The 23184-nt window shown below is 38.8% G+C and overlaps 1 protein-coding gene across 1 annotated transcript; it reads left to right on the top strand.

Annotated features, from left to right (window-relative positions):
- Positions 1–468: 468 nt before the first annotated feature.
- LOC130010496 (zinc transporter ZIP12-like) lies at positions 469–18020 on the top strand. Its single transcript, XM_056101071.1, has 13 exons — positions 469–746; positions 1789–1897; positions 3259–3363; positions 3956–4113; positions 4578–4749; positions 5921–6090; positions 6719–6821; positions 8174–8226; positions 9385–9516; positions 11114–11135; positions 13391–13543; positions 14982–15169; positions 16168–18020. The coding sequence occupies exons 6-13, from the start codon at positions 6022–6024 to the stop codon at positions 16288–16290; spliced, it is 843 nt and encodes a 280-aa protein (XP_055957046.1). The 5' UTR covers positions 469–746; positions 1789–1897; positions 3259–3363; positions 3956–4113; positions 4578–4749; positions 5921–6021; the 3' UTR covers positions 16291–18020.
- Positions 18021–23184: the final 5164 nt, after the last annotated feature.

The raw sequence follows: 23184 nt of genomic DNA, 5'->3' as shown, positions 1-23184 counted from the left end.
TCCCCCCCCCCCCCTTTTTCATGGCGGTTTTTGTTGACTTTTTGGTGTAGAATTAAAGAAAAGTGTTTGAAAATACTTTTTCTGCCAGGTTTTGGTGAATATTCATGATTTTGAGGCGGAAGGATACAAGAGTTGAGCGGTTGGTTAGGTTGAAATGTCGGGCCGAAAATTGCATGTTTAGTTGTCTTTACCTCCAGCTTGTGTATCTCAAGTTTTCCATGGTGAACCTCATACATGCTTTTGAGCAAGAGTTTGCTACATGTTGCTTTATCTGTGGTAGAAAGCATTCTACCCAACGAAAATTTGGGAAAAAGTTAGGGCCGGTCTAAGAGACGAGAATTAACATTTAATTAAGTCGATAGGGAAAATATTAGTGATCTGTGGCCATATTGTTATATTTTCAGTGTTTTAACACATCAGAAGTCAATTCAGAAGTTATTACCATTGTAAATGGAGACGTAGCAGTTGGAATCCAAGAGGCACAGTTTGAGGACTTGGCTGTGGTGCTATTGTACTATGTACAGAATGCTGCCGTCTTCTGCCGTCAACAAGTGGATGTTACCCAATATACTTTGGATTTTTATAAAACAAATTTCACCCAATCTCTAGTTGTGCCAGGACTAGCGAACGAAACGAATGGGGAACATTTAGAAGAATTTATTGAAGTCGTGAACCTTACCTATGTCCCTGTTGATGAAGACGAGCATGAACACGATGAAAATGAAGTTCTAATTTTCGAGGAAGAGGTAAGGACTGTGTTTACAATCAACTGCATTGTGCACTATATTCATAACTAGAGAGAGAGAGAAAGCGAGAGAGAGGGGGGGGGGGGAGTTTAACGTCCACTCAACACAAACTGTCATTTCGGGACTAACATAATATGGTTCAATCTTATTTTCAATAAACCATGTTTTGGGCCCTAAATGACCTGGTTTGTGTCGAGTGGACGTTAACCCCCCTCTCTCTCTCTCTCTCTCCCCCCCCCCCCTTCTCAGTAAGGTATATAAATGTGCCTGCATGTGGTTAAAGGTTACCCTCTATTATGTAATATTTACATATGACCAATAGAGTTTATCATGTCTTAATTAATTGTAATTCAATATAAATATGCTAGCTTATATGATTTAATATATGTTAGAATGAAGTGGCCGGTGAATTTATTACCTGGACGTATTTATTATTTATTTATGTATTTATCTACCATAAATATAGAAGTACTTGTACTTTATCTACCTTAATATACCTGTATAAAATAATATATCTTTTGATTTATAAAACATGCATTATGCAAGAGGTAAATCAGCCTATTGCAGGTCTTTTTTTAGGCCGAGAAATGTTATATAAACTATTAAACATACATTATGCAAGAGCTATATCTGCCTATTGCAGGTCTCTCTTTAAGCCTGAAATGTTATCTAAATTATTAATTAGACATTAATTAACTTATCCAGGCCATAATCAACTCTCGATGGCATCGGATTTCTCCGATATTAAATAGATTAGAACAGTTCAGCCATATTTTGATTTAAGCTAAAAATGGAGGAACGAGGCTTAGCTTCGAACAACCAGTACGGTGGTTCAAATTATTGCACACGTCTTGTCAAACCTTCAAAGGCTAATATCTATGCTCGCAATAGAGTAATTTGGATGAAATCTATTTTTGAATTATTATAGCAAGAATGGTCAGCTCTTTATCTAAATCTTACATAATGTATCTTTAAATTGTTTCACATTCTAATGGGTAAAGTGATAATTTATTATTCCATATTCTATTTGTTTTATATAAAGTGTTTGGCTGCCGATGTAATTATTAATTACCTTGGAAATGGCACAGAAACTGTTAAAGAGGATCATTTCCATGAAGTTGCCGCTTTATTAATTTACCATTTCTTTTCAAGTAAGTATTTAACAAATTTGAAATATAAATTAATATAATAGCATTCCCTACCCAGTCATCAGCCCCAATTGGTAGATCGATCATTTGTATTTAAAGGGCGTATAACTCTATTCTTTAGAGCCTTGAAATAGACGAAAATGAGGCTAAAATGAAAATGATATATAAAGTGATTTACTTTTTACTTTTTTTAAATTGTAATTACCAATCAATTATATTCGGTGAAATACGAAAACTGTTAGAGTTAAACGACAGTGATTTGCCCCTACTAAGTCCATTCTACTCATTTTGCTATTATTATTCTGTCATTTGTGAGTAGCCATTTTTAATTACCTCTTCATTGTCGTCTGGGATATGTTTTTTTTTATTTATTACAAATGGCGCTGACAACTAGTGTACTGATATTAATATGTTCATTGTGTCTTACATAATAGGGTTCAGTATGTTCACAGTATGATAATAACATCAATAATGATTGAAATAGACCAATCTTGAATTCTAATTCGTGTTCTTAATTTCGAATATTATGGATAGTATTGAGTTAGAGGCTTAGCTCCTTTAATATTCGGGGGATTGGTGGGGCTCAATGGCCGAATGGTTAGCGTTTGCGCGTTGTATCTTAAGATCGGTCATTGAGTCAACTGGCGTGGGTTGGGTTCCCCGGTTGTTCGTGACAAGGAGTAGGGTCGCCTGTCCAACCTCGTGGGTTTTCTCCCGGTCCTCAGGTTTTCTCCCACTGCTAAAGACCCCTACACGCAAGCGAATAATTGAAATAAAATTGAACCATATGTTAGTCCCGATATTGACCTAGTTTGTGTCGAGTGGACGTTACCCCTCCCCCGTCTCTCTCTCTCTCTCTCTTTTAGAAGTCTTCATATCTGTGACAGCTAGCGACATTAATAAATTATAACATTTAACTTCAGATTCTATCCACGTCTTAACCATTCTATATTTCACATCTAGAGAGAGTGAGAAAGAAATGGGGTTTAACGTCCACTTATGTGTAGGGGATTTTTACCAGTTAATACCCTCTCTCCATTAGACTATTATTTCAAACTTTGCAGATAGTTAATTATAGTTTGGTTGATAGCATCTCAAAAGGGATATACAGTAGATGTAGAATACATATAGTGACAATATCTCGAATGACGGGGTAGCTCTTGAAATTCAATCCTTTTCAAATGAAATGTATATTTATCTTGGGCAAGTAACCATGAAGGACATAATTGGTATTCTCATACAATTTGTTGACTGAGTCAGAAAGATAACCAAGATGTCTACGCTATACATATAATATATATTTATATGGTATGTGGAATGAATAAACACAATATAGATCTATTTATATTTAAAATTTATTTCAGGTTCAGAAATAAAACATAAGTGTCGTCTATTACCAAAGAAAACATTTTTTATTGACGAACTTTTCGAGGCCTTTCATAGTGTTAACAACACATTAAGCAAAGAAGGTAATTGTGCCTGTACAATATTATTTTATATACATATAATGCGCAGGTGTAAAGTCGCTAGAATGGAAAAAGGAATGAGGAAGGCAAACATCTAGTTGAGATCGAAAGTAGGTTGCGACTTATGAAATGTATAAGGGTCTGCTTTGTGCACAGCGAAACGGATATCCGTGTACTGAAGATAGACTTGAGAGGTCTATGAAGCAAAATTGATTATCTGTGGGCTTGTCATGGGGAAATAAAGGAGCACATATTTACAAATTAGTATAGGGGGTGGCTGCCCCGGTTCTGAAGGGCACCAAAGCCCTGCTTAACCGGAGCTGGGCCCTGGGCCTGACTAGAATCGCGGGGTCGCCCTTTTGAGGGTTGAGGGATAGCTCAGTCTCCGCCCTCGCGCCGCTAGATTGATAACCATCAAACTGTCATCAGGAATTTGAATTTTTTTCTCCTTTTGCCATGAACCGCGGGACCCCCTAAACCGCGGGGCCCTGGGCCTGGGCCCAGCAGGCCCATGCCTAAGCTGGGCTTTGAAGGGCGCACTCAATCACAAGTAAATTCCGAGTTTCCATATCTTATATATTATTTTAAAATACAGAATTCAAAGAATTATTAACAAAGTTGGCTATATCACCATCTGCAACCGTAGAAGATGCACATATTCATAACGAAAGGAAAAAGAGAAGTACAAGATCAGAGAATATCAAACGGTCAAAACGTGCTGTGGATGAACACGATGAACACGACCATGCTACAGTAAGTTATAAACTGCTTCCCAGTGGATGATAGAGAGAGAGAGAGAGAGAGAGAGAGAGAGAGAGAGAGGGAGAGAGAAATGGGGTTTAACGTCCACTCGACACAAACTAGATCATTTCGGGACCAACACATGGTTCAATTTTATTTCAATAATTCGCTTGCGCGTAGGGGTCTTTAGCAGTGGGAGGAAACCGGAGGACCTGGAGAAAACCCACGAGGTTGGACAGGCGACCCTACTCCTTGTCATGTACAACCGGGGAATCAAAACCACGCCAGTTGACTTAATGACAGATCGTATGATACAGCGCGCACATACTAACCATTCGGCCAGCCAACCCCCCTAGAGAGATAGAGAATACGACCGAGGTACCATAGAATTTTATATATATATATAAAAATATTATCAAATTCATAGATAACTATAAATTCCCGGTGAAACTAATCGAATTATTGTATTTCTGTAGACCAAGTCATGTTATAGTGCAGACCAGCTATTAACTATATTTGATGCTACGGCACCAATATCTAAAACAGACTTTACCGAGCTTTGTCCAGCTTTAATCTATCAACAAACATCGGAGGCGTGTAAAGCTACTACTGATCATGATGATGCTCAAACACCAACAGAAGCAGAACGTATGTTAAAATATAGTCTATTAAATATACATTATGGGAGATTAGATAAAGAGCTGGCAGTTCTCACTATAATAGTTAAAAACTAGATAATTTAAAGCGGATTTGCTGAAAATTTCAGTGAAATTGATCCACTTTGAAACAGGAATTTAGCTATTGAAGTTTCGATTTAGTCTCGATCATCATTACTAAAGTCGGTACGATAAAAAACATAGTCTTGATTATCCATTTCATGATATAATCATAAATGAAAGTTGAGCAGCAAATCGGATCCTAATCCAGTAAATATCACAGGCTAGTGATGGCATCGAGAGTTGATTATGGTCTGGATAAGCTAATTAATGTCTAATTAATAATTAAGATAACATTACAGGCCTAAAGAAAGACCTGCAATAGGCAGATATAGCTCTTTCATAATGTATAATTTATTCGACTGGAAAATCAAATAATAATGAAAAGAATAGGCGTACGGGCCAATTTTCTTTAGGGGCTGTATCATTTTCCCCTCAAAGATACGGCGGCAGTGCCCGAAAAATGAACCTACATAATTTTACCAGGTAGCGCCCGATCGGCAATCAAAATCAGAATTGTGTGATTTTCTGGACCCCCCCCCCCCCAACCAATGGTCAGTATAACTCCCAGATTTCGATTCCGTCTCGTACGCCTATTTAAAGTTCCGCATTTATTCTAAGAAAACAGAGTACCATTTACCTTGATGAAATATACTCTGATTAAAACACAGATCCTATTTCGTTTCGTTTTTTATAGTTCAAAATTTCGTTCTACTTGTCTTTACTATACTAGGATCTGGAAGAGTTGTTATATAACCCGTGTTCTGGTTGACATGAGGGATTAGCCACTAAAACGTTCTGTTACGGCGAATTCTTGGCTTGCCATGCACGAAACTGTGGGTAAACCACTAGAAACCATTAATCAATCCGATCGGATGACCCCTGACGCGACCTCCTACTACAACTGGTCAGATCTTCCTGTAGTAAAGGCCGTCGAAAGTATAAAAAAACGAAACGAAATATAAATCTGTATTTTAATCTGATTGGATGTAAATCATGCTTCATGCCTTTGAGATAGACATAAATATTATGTTCCCATAACAAAAGGGACCTCCAAAGATTTCTTTAATTTATTTAAAATAATGATTTTATTTTTCTATCAGGTTATGGTTATTCGACTTTAGCGGTATTCATTATTACCTTGTGTGCTCTATTCGGCGCCATCTTGTTTCCGTTTAGTAAAAATAGATGTTATGATGCTTTTATGGCCGTGTTTATGGGTTTAGCTGTTGGTACATTGACTAGTGACGCCTTACTTCATCTGATACCAGAGGTAACTTGTTTTGTTTCTGACATCCAGTCTGAGGATTATGTTGGTGATTAGAACACCGGCAAGGCGGCAATTATATATAATCACCCATCTTCATCTTTTATTAGTGTTTAACGCCCGCTTCCATCAAATTTGTCTTATTTTTTTATTATCTTAGTGTATGCGTAGGGGTCCTTCCTGTGGGAGGAAACTGGAGTACTTGGAGTAAACCCACGAGGTTGAGAAGGAGCCTCTATCTCCAAGCCACATACGCTCACACCCGAGATCGAAACCACGACCACAAGCCAGGATACTCTCATCTTTATCAGGCAAATGATACAGGTATGTGAATAGTGGGCAAATATATAGGAATATGCATACATTTGCCTACTATTCACATACCTGTATCATTTGATTCACATACCTGTATCATTTGATTCACATACCTGTATCATTTGATTCACATACCTGTATCATTTGATTCACATACCTGTATCATTTGCTTGATAAAGAAGAGAGTATCCTCGTCGAAACGTTGCTTAGTATTAAACTTAGTAATTGTGTATCCATAAAATTGTACCTTGTGTTATGAATGAACTTGTTCTCCAAAATTTTGAACAATTTATTTACATTGATAATATTTTATTTTTAGGCTTTTGGCATCCACAAGCACAGTGAGGACGACGGCCATGACCATGGGTCCGGTGAAATAGTTATTGAATCTTTTGTATGGTATGCCTTCGCTGCTATTGGAAGTAAGAAAATTATAATAATAGATCGAGGTTGAGTCACGTGCTAACCTTCACAAAATGGCGGAAACAATGAAAACAGTGACTAGCACTCGGCAAACCTCAGCAGATTCAAGTACCCTACATCTAGCCTCGACTGTATGACGAAGTCCGCCATTGGAACTACTTTCAAGTTCCCGGATTACCAACGGCGTCGCCCATGCCGACGCCTTTGAAGAATGTTTTATCATACAAAGCTATAGCATTCTGAAGCTGTTTTTCTTGAAAAATTTGCACTGAAAATTGTACTTATTCTTCGAACGACGCAATTTTGAGAACTTCTTTCTAAAAGCGGCAGGTCTTCCTAATTTCTAATAAGTAAACTGGTGCCGCATCGCAATTGTATAGGTGTGGGTACATATCATTGACCGTCATACAGTCGAGGCCAGATGTAGAATATCGGAATCTGCCGAGGTTTGCCGAGTGAGTGACTAGGTCAAAGAGCTCCAGAAGTAGTCACAACAACTTGGACATTCGCCTTATTCTATTTATAACCCTAAATATCATATTAACTTTGAATATGGCGATGGAGGGAATTTTCAAAATTATTTTCCAATTTAGACGAAACTTGAAATATAGGTTTATATCCGAAAGATCTCGGTGCCTTTCCATATTGGACTGTGGCCTCTGATTGTACGAAAATCCAAATCCCGGCTTAGGCATGCCCCGCAGTTTAGGCAAAGAGATAAAAAAAATCAAATTCCAGATGAAAGTTTCACGGTAATCGATCTAGCGCCGCGAGGGTTGAGACTGAACTAGCCCTCAACCTTCTCGGTGATCGGTGATTTCACTTGTTATAATATTTCCCCGCCGTTATATGTCATTTCCGCGCATTGTATGCCATTCAGAACTGAATGGATTTCGTATGTGATCAGATATAATGTAATTATTCTTGTATTTCAGACCGTTTAATTGTGTGTTACGCATGCGTGCCATTCAATAGGATATAAAATAATCTTTTCGTCGCGTTAGGATCCCTGCGATTCTAGTCAGGCCCAGGGCCCCGCTCCGGTTAAGCTGGATTTTGCGAAAATCGTATCTTTAGCTTGTGGGCAATCTAGAGATCACGATTTTGATGAAACTAAAAATGTATATTTATAACCCAATGATCTCGGTTCCGTTTGATATTGAAGCACTTGGCCGTGAGCTCCTTGATTATAGCCCCTTATTGTACGAAAAAAAATATTTATATGACGTATTCTCGTCCATCTCTTGCAAAATGAGGGTGTATCTTGCATGGTGAATTTTAAAATTGTGTTTATAGATTTCACATTTACAATGAAAGTTATAAAATGTAAAATATTAATATTTGTTTCCAGGTATCTATGTGTTTTATCTCCTAGAAACAATATTCGGAATGGCTGGACATTCTGTAAGTTTATTTATATTTTCAACAAGGAAACTTTACCTAATAGGGGTGGGGGGGGGTGCTCGATTCACAGTCCAGAACGTCCAGAATTGACAAAATTGCAATCGAGTAAAGCGGAATTCAGTCCTGTCACAGTTCTGTCAGTCCCGGCCACGGAGGTGGAGTGAGTAGAATCGTGACGTAATTAAACACAACGAATATGTTTCGGCTGCATGGTTGGTTGAGATATTTACTTATTCAGTCGACGCATGCGTTGTAGCCCGAAATCCACCTTTTCACTCGATTGTCACGTTCAATCGAGTACCCCCTAGGTCTTTTGCTATTAAGTAGTCTAGGTCACCCAGAACCTCCTAGTCTTCAACGTACGGGGGGTCTGGGACCGTTATCAGTATTTGACGAAATGTTCCATTGCCCATCGCTTCCCGATATAAATCCCATAATTCTTGCATTAATATAAACAAACATGAATCGTGACGACGAATTAGGATTAATTTTTAAAAAAAAACACCCATAAATATGACCCATAAGAGAGAAATTTTACAATAAAAAAATTAAGAGTGTTGGAGATTGAAATGGCAATGGTAATCGAATGGCAATGGTAATCGAATGAATTTTCTGAAATTGCATTCTTAAATTAATTTCATGGGCGTCGACATTTTGTTTTAGGACTAGTTACCTCCCTTAGGCTTTGTTTATTATAATGTAAAAGGCTGGATAGTCTAGCCAATGGACCCATTATTCTCAAATGTTGACAGATGACAACACATCCAGACTAATATCCATTTCATGGGCGTCGACATCTTGATTGTTACCCCCTTAGACTTTGTTTATTATAATGTAAAAGACTGGATAATCTAGCCAACACGTCCACACTAATAATTGTAGAATATTTTTCTGGATGATAGAGACTAGCCATTAAGGAGATCTCTCGTAAACATCCTACTTGTTGTGACACGTCTTGCAATAAAATTATGACATATAACGATAATGATATGTTTATAACAAGAGTACATATAACACTGTGGTTATCAATTTATAGAAACTCATTTGTGTGGAAATAATAAGCACATAAACCTTTTATTACTGCATACAAAGAGGGTATCTTATCGCACAAGGCTATCATTTTGAAGGCATTTAAATTTAAATGGTCTGTTTTTGTAGCATACTTGGCCGAGTGACGACGACGACGACGAAGACAAAGTTGGAAAAGAAAGCACAAGTAATGGCGTTGGAAAAGAAAGCACAAGTAATGGCGTTGGAAAAGAAGGCACTAATGTTGGGAACTGGGTAAATGTATGTACAGAATATGCACTCTTCAATACGGCTAAATCTATTTGTTAAGGCCAGCTCAATTTTTGTCAAGGTCGTTGAGATGTAAATAAGGTTATGGCACGTGATTGTTGGCGAGATTGTAGGTTAGGATCATGTTCCTGAAACATTGGGGCTAGGTCCAGGGTTAGGGTTGGGATTAGCGTTAGCCTTGTTTACCAGCAAGCCAGCGTCTTACCCACCTAATGACTGTGACCCCCACGAAAAATTCAAATGAAATGGGGTTTAACGTCCTACTGTTCTTCTAAGAAAAATTGAGCTAACCTTATTATTTAGCACTGACCAATAAATACAACACTATATCTTAGTCCCGTGACTCAGTGAGTAGGACATTGAATCGCTTACCTAAAAGTCCCGTGTTCGATCCCTGCGTTGGATGAAAAGGTTCATGAGGATAACCCGACGTGGTTCCTCCGTGTCAGTGATGCAGGACAGAGGGCCTGACAAGGGACTGCCGTCTAGTCATTCTGATGGGACGAAAAACCGAGGTCAGGTGTATACATTGTCATGCACGTTAAATAACCCTTGACAGTTGGACTTCGAAATAATAGCGCCGCTTTCTGGGCAAATTTTTTCTCTTAGTACATTGCATGGCGTAAGGCCGTCTTCATTAGCCCAGTGTGAGCAGAACAGCAGGACGTTAAACCCCATTTTATTTTATTTCTTTTCTTAGTCCCCGGATAGTGTTAAAATGACTTAAAGTCTCCCCGCCTCTCTCTCTCTCTCTCTCTCTCTCTCTCTCTCTCTCGCTCGCTGGTTTATTCAAGCAAGAAAGCCTAGTATAATATGCTAGAAATTTCTTGCGCGCTTGCATGAATTTGATGCTAACATAGATTAGTTGCATGAAGCAAGACAAAACCGTGTACAGTATACAAGTCGGTTATGGGGTGGAGAGAGAGGGGTTAACATCCACTCGACTTAAACTAGGTAATTCAGGATTAACAGGGTTCAGTTTTATTTATTGCGCGTAGGGGTCTTTAGCAGTGGTAGGAACTCGCAGGACCCGGAGAAAACCAACGAGGTTGGACAGGCGACCTTACTCCTTGTCACGTACAACCTTAGAATCGAAACCACGCCAGTTGACCCAATGACAGACCTTATGATACAACACACACGCTAACCATTCGGCCAAACATCCAACCCCCGTTATGGGGTGGTGTTGTTGGTTGCATCTAATTTTGGGGAATTGTTTTTGTTTTTTTTACGGTGGGGTGGGCCACTCTTTAGTCCAATGAATTTAATGAATCTTTCCACAAAGTTACTGTTTTAACATTTTAACTAATGAAATCAAATTGAACCACGTTTTGAAATAAAACTGAACCGCTCCGAAAAGACCTAGTCGAGGTCCCGTATACATTGGAATGCATGTAAAAGATCCCTTGACAGTTGGAATTCGATATAAGAGTAGGCGTTAGTGCCCCTGCCCGGGCAAAATTTCCCTCATAGCACACTGTATGGCGTATGCCCGTGTTCATTAGCCCAGTTTAGCAGCAAAACAGTAGGACGTTAAACCCCATTTAATTTCATGTTTCATAACATCATGGTATTGTTATTTTTTCAGGAACCGAAGAAGAAGAAGAAAAGTGAGCATGACTTGTTTTGCTAATTTTATTGATATTTTGATAAGACGTTGACGTTGAGTAAGACGTTGACGTTGAGTAAGACGTTGACGTTGAGTAAGACGTTGATTCCGTGTTGATCCCTGCGCTGACTGAGAAAGTTCATCTGGATTTTCCGATGTGGCTCCCCCGAGTTAGTCGTGTTGGACGGGGGCCTGGAAAGGGACAATGCGTAGTTGGAATTGACAGTTGGAATTTGATATAAGAGTAGACCATTGCTGGATGGGCAAAATTTCCCTCATCATGGCATATGCCCGACCTCATTAGCCCAGTAGGCAAAGAACAGTAGGGCGTTAAACGCCGTTTCATTTCATTTTTTAAAGGTTTAATATAAAGTAATCAAAGAAAAACAATTGTGACACGATAACTTTAGTTCTAATTAAGTGAGAGTGATGAAACTTGGTGTATAGTTTTATTACATCAGTACCTTGACTAAGTTCGATAATGAGCATTTTCTGCCTAGCGAAACAGAACACCCCACCCGCCTCATTCAAATTGGCAGGATAGAAGATTTGACTAAACCATATTACATATTTTCAAGTATTGATAATTATTTTATTAACAATAGCTATCTGAAATATACATTATGCAAGAGCTAAATCTGCCTATTGCAGGTCTTTCTTTAGGCCTGAAATGTTTTATAAATTATTAATTAGACATTAATTAACTTATCCAGACCATAATCAACTGTTGGTTGTATCGCTAGCCTGTGATATTTACTGGATTATAATCCGATCAGCTGCTCAACTTTCATTCGTGATTAAATCATGAAATGGGATAATCGAGACTATGTTTTTTTATCGTACCGACTTTAGTAATGGTGATCGAGGCTAGGCCCAAAATTCAATCGCTAAATTCTCGGTTCAAAGTGGATCAATTTGACTGAAATTTTCAGCAAATTCCCTTCAAATTATCTGGTTTTGAACTATTACAGTGAGAACTGCCAACTCTTAATCAAATCTCCCATAATGTATCTTTAAATACAGTAACATATCCTTTACATTATCTAGTTTTTAAATATTATAGTGAGAACTACCAACTCTTTATCTAATCTCCAATAATGTATCTTTAATGTTTTAAAGTGTCGCCTATTAGACCCAACTTTATATTTACACTGTCAATAAAATGTAATCTTAAAATCCATCGTATTTCTCAACGACTCGGACTTAGAATATTTATATAATCCTTGAAACACACAAATTATAGGTCAAGCTTTAGTTTATGTCGTCAGTGATATGTTAAAAGTTATACGACCTACTAGTAATTTGTTTTATGTAAATAATAGCTATATTTGTTTTATGGAAATATAAGCCATAAGTATATCTATGTAGCCAATCGGTGATAAGTCGTCGCCATTTTGTCCTTAGAAATACAAATGTTCTTTTTTTTTTTGTATATCAAATATATCAAATATATAGTTATGTAAGATCACATGACATGACATTTTTTAAATATAGGCTTCTTATTAAACATACATTATGTAAGAGCTAAATCTGCCGATTGCAGGTCTTACTTTGGGCCTTAAATGTTATCTGAATTATTAATTAGACATAACCAAGACCATAATCAACTCTCGATAAAGTCTTTCGTTTTCAATGAATTCTTTTCAATTTTTGTTGTGGAGCCTTTTGATCTTAAGAGGATCGATGGAGTTTATCAATTCAGCGCCCCTCCCCCCCCCCCCCATCGTCTACTTTCCGTTCTGGAGTGATCTCCCTTTACCAATATCCCATGAACGCTATAAAAGTGATATCATGGAATCAGATGATAGGGTCAAATGGTTGCTATGAGGTCATAGTGGTGTGATAATGCAATATAGAATCAGAAAATGAAAAAATTAATCAGAAAGTGGCGTCACAACACAATATCGAGTCAGAAGATAAACAAATTAGATAGAAATGTCTTTTACATTAGTGGGTATTTACATTTCCGGTAACAAGGATAATGCCTATAACCGAAGCGGACTCTTAAAAACGATAGGTGGGGTTTGGTGACCGAATGGGTAAAACGCGCTTGTTAGATCAAAAGGTCTGTCATTGAGGCAAATGGTGTGGTTTCCATTCCCCGCTTGAACATGTATGTAACAAAACTCGTGGGGTTTCACCAGGTCCTAACAATGGTTCAATTTTATTTTAGTTGGGGGAAACCACTCCACGTGACTCAAAACCATTAGAGCACCCAACCCCCCTCTCGTATAGTATTCTTCTTCTATATTTCAGATTTAAATCACCTTGCCCTCATGATAATTATCGGTGATGGTATACATAACTTTGCTGATGGTTTAGCTATAGCTGCTGCTTTCACACAGAGTTTAACTGAAGGTGTTGGTGTTACTATAGCTGTATTTTGTCACGAATTACCACATGAATTAGGTAGGTACTTGCCCATGGTCGTGAATCTACAACTGCAAGTTTTACACACCTAGCCGTTGCTAGAGTTCGCAAACTTTTAGGTTGCTGTGTACATTAAATTGTCTCCCTTTATCCCCAGACACGTGATGCAAATACATAAAGGAACGGTTTCATTTACAGCCATTGAAAACCTTTTTTAATTGAAAAACTCATGGAAAACCAAAGAAAAATCAACCTTACTAACATAACATAAGATCAGAAAAATAAATTAGAAAGGTTTGGACTAAGATGGAAAGTGGAAACGTTCCAGCACCCTTGAACTTTGCAACTCGATTATCACAGCTAGCCATTTCAGTTGGAAAGCGCGAGACTCGGTATTCGCGATGCTATCTTCTATCGAAGAATCGGAGAGGCCGGGAGCTAGGTCAATGACCAATCGAAATGAGTGACATAAAATGTAGCGTATTACGTTGAGGCCTTGATAAGATGTGTGGAGTTCAAGTGAGATCTATCCGTCTATTGAAGATAGTACTTACCATACTGTTCATAACAGGCTAGGGGGGTCACGGTGGCAAGTGGGTAAGACGCTGGCTCGCTAGCCTCCAGGTCGGGTGTTCGATCCCTGCTTTGGCCAAAATAGTTCATCCAGATTTTCCGGCGTAGTTCCCCCTTGTTAGCGATGCAGGATAGAGGGCCTGACAAGAACAGCTGTCTAGTCATTCGGATGGGACGAAAAAACCGAGGCCCCGTGTACACATTGGCGTACACGTAAAAGATCCCTTGACGGTTGGAATTCAATATAAGAGTAGGCCGTTGTCCCGCTGTCCTGGCAAAATTACCCTTATAGCAGAATGTATGGCGTATGCCCGTCTTTATTAGCCCAGTTCAGAGCAGAACAGTAGGACGTTAAACCCCATTTAATAACAGGCTTATTATTAAAAACGAATTATTCATTCTCAAAGAAGAAACCGTCACAGCTAACTAAAGTTTTACTTATTTTCGCTTTTACTCAAAATCTGATTGAAGTCTATAACCACCAGAAGAATATATAAGAGTTGTATCTAGGACTTTTTCCAATCGGGGTAAAATACAGAAATTTTGCACAAGGGAGACATTCCTCACAGTACCGGCCATGGTGAATTGACGAAATCTCGCGTTGATAAACGAGATGATGGTTTAATTTTAACGACACTGACACGCACAGCGTGCTAGGGCTAGGGTTACGGTTAGGGTTGGGTTTGGTCCAAAAATTCTGACGTCATGTGCAATTCAAAGTGATTGACCCCGTGAGGAATGTCTCCCCGGCGACCAAGCTAATCTGTATTTTGTTTCATTTTTTTTTTTACGTTCGATGGTAAATCGAAATTTTGAACTATAAAAAACCGAAATGGAATAGGATCTGTGTTTTTATCAGGTTAGATTTTTTCCAAGTTAATATCACATCTGTTGTATTTTTTAGGAGACTTTGCTGTTTTATTACAAACAAAGATGAGATTTAGAAATGCTGTTTTCTGGAACATGGCTTCCGCGTTAACCAGTTTTGCTGGCCTGTATATTGGATTGTCTGTGGCTACAGATCCACTTGCTAGACAATGGATATTTGCTGCAACGGCTGGCATGTTTATTTACATTGCTCTAACCGACATAGTAAGTTTATAACCTTATATTATATCTATATAACTGTTTAAATCAGGGAGCCACTGTGGCTCAGGGGGGTAGAAAGTTGGCTCGCTTGGCGGTTGGAATTCGAATTAATAGTAGACCGTAGCGAAATTTCCCTCAAAGCACATTGCATGGCCTAGTCGGAGCGATGGACCGAGATACTTTGTGAGAATTAAGAACGTTGGAATTGCTTTACCAGCCAACCCCATTTCATTTTCATTTAGTAGAAATCTTCATAAAATCCTAAATTTACATATAAAATTTGACATTAATGTGTATGATAATAAAATGTTATCTTCGGTGGAGTATAGAGTTAAAATTTAGAAAGGGTATCGTTGGCTGGTAAAGCAATTCCAACGTTTAATTCTAACAAAGTATCTCGGTCCATCGCTCCACCGTTTCCATCAAGTCTTGGATCGTGCGAAAGCGCGGGGTAATTGGACGAGAGACCAAGCTAAACGACCCACTACGCACCAATTGCTTTGTTGCTTTAGAGAGCAGAAAGAAAAAAAAACGAGAGCACTAGGGCGAAGTTGAGGACAGTGTCTCGCGCTCCATCTTTCCTCCACTGCAGCCTAATCACAATTTATTATGTATAATCCTTTTCATATTTTTCTTGAAGAATTGTGAGTCAGTGATCTCCGCACAGCCTTCCGTTCCCGAGATACGCCCCCCCCATCCTTTGGCGAAAACTGTGTGAGCGGCCTGATAAAGTCTTGGTTGGGAGCTATGGGTCCATAAGAGGATTGAGGGTTGGATGGCCGAATGGTTAGCACGTGCGCGCTGTATCATAAAGTCTGTCATTGAGTCAGCTGGCGTGGTTTCGATTCCCCGGTTGTACATGACAAGGAGTAGGGTTGCCTGTCCAACCTCGTGAGTTTTCTCCGGATAAGCTGCAGTTCAGACAAAGCTGCTGTGTGGGCGTATTCCACGCTTTGGGTAGGTTTCTTTTAAAAGACATTTTATACTCCTTTTTATTTCAGTTGCCGAAGTTAGTACATCCGCCATCAATGACCATATTTATCATGACAAATGTTGGAATATTGATCGGAGTAACTGTTATGATTTTACTCTCAATTTTTGAAGGCCATATTAAAATAACATAGACGTGTCTAGTTAGACGTGTGTTGAAACTCGGTGTTTTGTTATTCAAATTAAACATTACTTTGCTTTGTTTTCATTTTTAGCCGTTATCCTTTTAACCCGCAGAGCGCTCGGCACGCCTCAGAAGACTCCAGTACCCTACATCTAGCCTCGGCTGTATGACGAAGTCCGCCATTGGAACTACTTTCAAGTTCCCGGTTTACCAACTTTTCTTTGAAGAATATTTTATCATACAAATATTTCAAAGTCTGAAACTGTTTTTCTTTCAAGTTTATCCAATTTTCTTCAAACAAGGACAACTTTGCAATGAAACTTCTACACACGCTTCGAACGACGCAATTTTGATAACTTCTTTTTAACGCGGCATGTTTTCCTAATAAGTAAACCGCTGCCGCATCGCAATTGTATAGGCGTAGGTACATATCGCCGCCATACAGCTAGATGTAGAGTAACGGAATCTGCCGGGGCTTGCCGAGTGGTCAATAAAATCACGAACGGAATAGGTTATATTTTCTCATACACAGAGACAGTGACCACAACTGGGTGATTTCAGTTGTTTTGATTGTCGACATATCTTCTCGTATATAAAACGACGAATTTAAAGGTATTGACATTTTATTTCATTATTTTAATGACATTTTACACTACTAGATGGCCCGAATTTAGCAAAATACTAGCAATTTCTTATTGATTATCTCCCTTACATGTTGTGGGTCCAAGACAAATTATATTTTGATCCGACCGTGGCAGACATTGCTACGTTCATTTGCAATGGATTTGTTTTAGAATCGTTGCAATAGTTATACATTATTGATTATGTTTGATAATGCCTTGCCGTGTAATTTATTAAAATTTTAAATATTGTGACTTATAGTCCTTTTAATATTATTATTTATTTAAAGAATAGTAATTAGATAAGGTTTGGTCTATATGAATTTGTTTATCTCGCCATTCTGGGGTATTTGTGAACCCTGATTTATTGCAAGACCGAGTGCGACCAAAAACTGTTTTTTGGGGTTTTTTTTTTATTATTATATTATTTACGACAATCTGATTAAAATACAAATCTATATTTCGTTTCGTTTTTATACTTTCGATGGCCTACACTACATGAAGATCTGACTAATTGTACTGGGAGGTCACGTCAGAGTTCATACGAGCGGCTTTTGTCCCTATAGCGCCAAGCATTGATTAATCAATCAGCGTTGACTTTTCTAGAAGTTTACCCACAGTTCTGTGCAGAGCACGCCAAGAACTCGCCGTAACAGATGGTTTCATTGGCTAATTCCTCACATCAAATAAGAACACAGGTTATATAACAACTCTTCCAGATCCCAGTGTAGTAAAGAGGCGTAAAATGAAATTTTGAACTATAAAAAAACGAAATGAAATAGGATCTGTGTTTTAATCAGATTGTGTTTACGATTGATCATTTCTCGAGTAATATATTTATTTTGTATTGTAACATATTTATTATTCTAACATGGTTATTTCTAAATAAAAATAGTATTTTCTTACCATCGTTGCTGCTGTTGCTGTTAACATCTCTTAGTTTTCACACCAACTATCCTGTTTGTAAGAAGCGCTCCCGTTAACCTGTCAAATCAGTACGACGCTAAAACCAATTTTATTTCATATCATGTAATTAAGCAAAAATAAATTAGAATTTGTAATATTGTCAGGCAAAATAAGCCATCTAGGCAAAATTTTTTAATAAACTATTTTTTGACTATTTCCTGAGTTAGTTTGTCAATGAGTTTTGTCATTGTGTGTTACTTCCGGTTGTTTTGATTGATCCCTAGATATTTTACAATCTAATTGAAATACAGATCTATATTTCGTTTGGTTTTTTTTATACTTTCGATGGCCTACACTACATGAAGATCTGACAAGTTGTACTCGAAGGTCATGTCAGGGGTCATACGAGCGCTTTTTGACCTATGACATCAGACATTGATTAATCAATCGGGGTTGATGTTTCTAGTGGTTTACCTACAGTTCCGTGCACGAGACACCAAGAAGTCGCCGTAACAGACCGTTTCATTGGCTAATCCCTCATTTCAACCAAAACACAGGTTATATAACAACTCTTCCAGATCCTAGTGTAGTAAAGACATGTAAAACGAAATTTTGAACTATAAAAACGAAACGAAATAGGATCTGTGTTAAATCAGATTGAGTTATATTTCGTCTACAAATTACGTATTTGATTTGCATGTACCTATTATGATGTTGCTTGCGAAGTTTACCTATCATTCAGTCGGCCAACACTTGGCGTGTTAAAGCGATAGAAGCTACAGTTATTAACTCAGATTTTTCGGTGTGCCGCATAGTAGTCATGCCTGAACAAACCTTTTGAGCACTACCTGAAATCCCAGAGAGTAAAACGTTCTATCAGAGCTAAAAAAATTTGAAGACTTTACTCATACTAACATTGTACTAAATTCAGTTAACAACAATAGCAAGTGTTTCGACATTATTCCAACTATATGTCAATTACAAACATTCATTCTTCCCAAGAACTCTATTAGAGTGGAATAGACTTAGCGATAGTGTTGTGAAAGCAGATACAATCAAGCGCTTCAAGACACAAGTGGCTACGAGTGACATCTAATAGCGCACTCCTCCCCCGTTGAATGAAAGCCAGAATTGGTCGCTTCAACGTAACCCTTCAGATTCAGATTCAGATTTGCAGATGTTTTTGTATCGAGGGGTATAGTGCATTGCGACAAACTAAGTCTTCGTCTGTTGAAGTGCGATCAACCTGAAACTTTTTTTGTTTTTTTACATTTGCCGATAGATTGACTACATTCAATAGTACGCCACAATTTCAAGATGGATGCAATGACGTCAAGCCCGGTTACTGGTCCATGATGATGATGTTAGTTGTATTTTACGTCCGCTTCCACCGAAGTGATATCGCAGACAATCACGTGTTATATATTTTTTTAGTCGTCGAATGTGCTATTGCTGCTGATTATGCTGTGGATATTAATATCAAAACTTGTGTCGCGAGGTGTTGACGTAGAGGGATGGTAGCTGCATTCTTGTATTTCAAAATTACTTTCGTTTATCTTTAATGGAGGGGGTCTTGGTTTAGTAAATTCAAAGTCTGATTGTTCTGATGTTGATCTGCCTCCATCCTCTTCTTCTTTTTGGAGCTTTTGGTTCGACTGGTGGAGACTGGGTTACTGGTGGTTTATTTTCTGGAACTGTTGGCTTGCTGTTTTGTACTCTCTTTACTGTGGTTGGTGGGACTGTTGGGATTATTGGAGCTGTCTTCTTTTTCTTGTCTTTTTCAGGGGCCCGGAGAGGGCATTCTCTTCGTGAATGGCCAAACTTCTCGCATCTGAAGCATGGAGAAGGTTGGCCTGGTGTTACTACTCGTACTTTGGCATCTCCGTAATGTGCTTTTAATATTATTACTTGGGGTATATCTTTGAATTTCTTGTTCTGGATCTCTATTTCCACTTCTCTTATTCTTTTGTAGACATGGGTGCCCGGGAGTTGTTGGTCTTGGAAGGTTCTCACATGTCCGATGTCACCCATAATTTCTAGGAAGTAATCATCGGAGTATGATACAGGGAAGTCGTAGACTGTAAGGGTGACTACTTTGGTAAAACGTTTGTGGAACTGATATGTTATCCCCATGTGCGTGTGTTTCCCTTTATCGAGGAGTTTACTTTTTACTTCTTTCGCTCTTACATGAACGTGCCACTCGTCTTCTTTTAGGTAGATTGTTAATATATCTTCCCACTTGCCGAGTAGGTCGATCAGGCACTTCAAGATTCCCCTGTCGGTTAATCTCTCCGTGCTGCTGACCGCCACGTGGTATGATATGCGGCTTGTCTCTTCTTCTGGCACTTGGTAGGTTTTTACTATCGGGTCCATGGTGAATGGGTAACTGGAAGACTGGAAAAACTGGAACACTGGATCACTGGAGCAGCAGGTGTTAACAGGGCGAACGCTAATTAACAAGTGAGTGAATGTCAACTGGTCCATGTAGGGTCAGCTCTATATATTTGATTCCACCCGAACCACTATACGTTGTTCTTTGCCAGGCCCTCCATCCTAGACCACTAACATCACACTGATCAGCAGTGAATATTCGCTAAACCGCTACAATCACTGATAAGGATGACATCGATGCGACTTAATGAGCTACAATTATTAATTTTCTTCCTTCGGCAAATTAAATTCTAAAACATTTTTTATGTGTATTAGAAAAATAAATAAAGACGTTTGAGGTATTTGTAGGTAAAAATTATTTCCTATTTAGTGTAAATGGGTATTTAAATAAGTAAAAGACACTATTTTGCCCGAACCAGTAACGTCTTATGTAAACAATGCAGGCGCCAATGATAGACGCCGCGTGATGAGACGTCACGTGTTGAAGGTATTTTACAGAGATATTAGAACTCTTTCGTACTCTGTGAATCAGATTGCCCTTACATGGGGAAAAACCACAATGAACTACCCCGGCATACGCAGGGATGAACAATAAATCAGTTAAAATAAATAACCTCGATGGAGTTCACAAGGTTTTCTGCAAAATGGGTAACTCAGGACAGCTGCGGGATATGAATATCGATGATCCCAATGTTTCAAGCCAAATGTGAAAAAGATATAGCCTTTATCGCGCTCATAAAGCTTTTCGAAAAATGGGGCATAACTCTGGAACGGATAGTGGCTGAACGTTTAATATCGATAGAGTTTATCATGGCTCGAATATTTGATACAAATTTGAAAAAAAAATACTGTTAAAAACAGTATACCGTGTTCACAAGGGGTTTGATAAAGGGGGGTAACTCCGGAATGGAAAGTCACAGAAAGCTTTAACTCGACATCGTTCATTCTCGCATGACCTCAATGCTTTCCGTTAATCATGAAAACAATTTCAAGCGGTTGCAATGCAGGACACGCCTACATTTTGCAAGAGATGGACAGGGAACGGGGAAAATCAATAGGGTTCATCCACTCATTGTCCAAATGCTTCACATCAACTTTAAAAAAACCCCACCAAATTAGTTAAATTACACATGCTGACAAAAGTAGGGACCTCAAATGTTGGCTAATGTATAGTTTTATAGGAAATGGTGGTCAATGCATAGTTTTATAGGAAATGAAATGGGGCTGAACATCCTACTGTTCTGCTCCGACTGGGTTAATGATGACGGGCATACGTCATGCAGTGTGCACGCTCGACCTCGATTTTTCGTCCCATCCGACAAGATGGGGGGGGGGGGGGGCATGAAGGAAAATCCAGATGAACTTTCTCATGGCCTTAAACAATCACGGGGTCATGCTGGTTAATTTGATACGACATAATAATTATGTAGAGGTGGATCGCGGTGGTACTTTTTACCGCCGACCACCGCCGACTACCGCCGACCAAATGCTTTTTACCGCCGACCGTCGTGTAATTACCGCCGACCAAATACTTTTTACCGCCGACCGCATTGTAATGACTTTCGACCGTAATATAATTACCGCCGACCAAATACTTGTTACCGCCGACCAAATGCTTAATGATTCCTTGTTCCCGCCGACTATTTTACGGTTGTTTTTTTTTTTATAAAAAAGAATACAAGAATGTTATTTTTTATTTGAGGTGTAATCACGTACAACTTTACTGTCGAAAAACATTCATATATATTTTAAAGAATATGGAAGGACAAACTACAATTTAGATATTGAAGGGCAAATAAAAAAAATATCAAGATTGTTTCAGCTACTGGTTATAAATAAATAACATTTTAGGCCTATCTTCTATTAGTGCGAGGGTTAGGGTTGTCGACCATATTTATATATAATAAAATCTATATTTTTTTTATCAAACTCTGTGTATTTAACCAAATCTATTTATTTGTCACTAATAATTTAATTAATTTTATATAGTCGGCGGTAACAAGGAATCATTAAGCATTTGGTCGGCGGTAATTATATTACGGTCGGCGGTAAAAAGTATTTGGTCGGCGGTAATTTCACGACGGTCGGCGGTAAAAGTATTGGTCGGCGGTAGTCGGCGGTGGTCGGCGGTAAAAAGTACCACCCGGTGGATCGTGGCGAAGAAGCGTGATCGGTGAACATATACACAGATATTTTTGATTTTATTTATTGCTATCTAAAACGACTGAATCAGGGCCGTAACTAGCTCAGAGCAACGAGGGGGGGGGGCGGGAAGTGTTCTCAGGGGGTGCTGTAATACTGACGGACAATGTATCAATATATATCTATTTTTTTTATGGTCGAAAATTATTTCGGGGGGGGGGGGCAAGAGAGAGAGAGAGAGAGAGTGAGAGAGAGAGAGAGAGAGTGAGAGAGAGAGAGAGGTCAACGTCCACTCGACACAAGCTAGGTCATTTCGGGACTAACATATGGTTTAGTTTTATTTCAATAATTCGCTTGCGCGTAGGGGATCTTTAACAGTGGGATGAAACCGGATGCACGCCTGAGAGAGATGACGTATAAAAAAGGTAAACAAACCTTGAACTAGTGTGTGTACTTTTATAATGAAATGAAATGAAATGGGGGTTTAACGTCCTACTGTTCTACTTCGACTGGGCTTATGAAGACGGGCATACGCCATACAGTGTGCTATGAGTGAAATTTTGCCGTGACAGCGGCGCTGTGGCCTACTCTTATATCGAATTCCAACTGCCAATGGATCGTTTACGTACACGCCAATATGTACACGAGAACTCTTTTTTTGTCCCATCCGAACGACTAGACAGTTGTACTTGTCAAGCCCAAGCCACTGACAAAGGTAAACCACGTCGGAAAATCCCGATGATGAACTTTCTCGGCCAACACTGGGATCGAACCCGCGATCTTTAGGGTACCAGGGGGATCACGTGGCTAAGTGGGTAAGACGCTGGCTCGCTAGCCTGGAGGTC

Source organism: Patella vulgata, chromosome 5 (assembly GCF_932274485.2).
Source record: "Patella vulgata chromosome 5, xgPatVulg1.2, whole genome shotgun sequence".
NCBI classification, from domain to species: Eukaryota; Metazoa; Mollusca; class Gastropoda; family Patellidae; genus Patella; species Patella vulgata.
The sequence above is the reverse complement of the archived record's forward strand: the minus strand, read 5'-3'. Positions and strand labels throughout refer to the sequence as shown.

Coding starts and splice junctions, on each gene's coding strand:
- LOC130010496 (XM_056101071.1), top strand. CDS start 6,022: ATGGCCGTGTTTATGGGTTTAGCTGTTGGTACATTGACTAGTGACGCC. Junction 6,091..6,718: donor TACTTCATCTGATACCAGAG/GTAACTTGTTTT, acceptor TTTTATTTTTAG/GCTTTTGGCATCCACAAGCA. Junction 6,822..8,173: donor TGCCTTCGCTGCTATTGGAA/GTAAGAAAATTA, acceptor ATTTGTTTCCAG/GTATCTATGTGTTTTATCTC.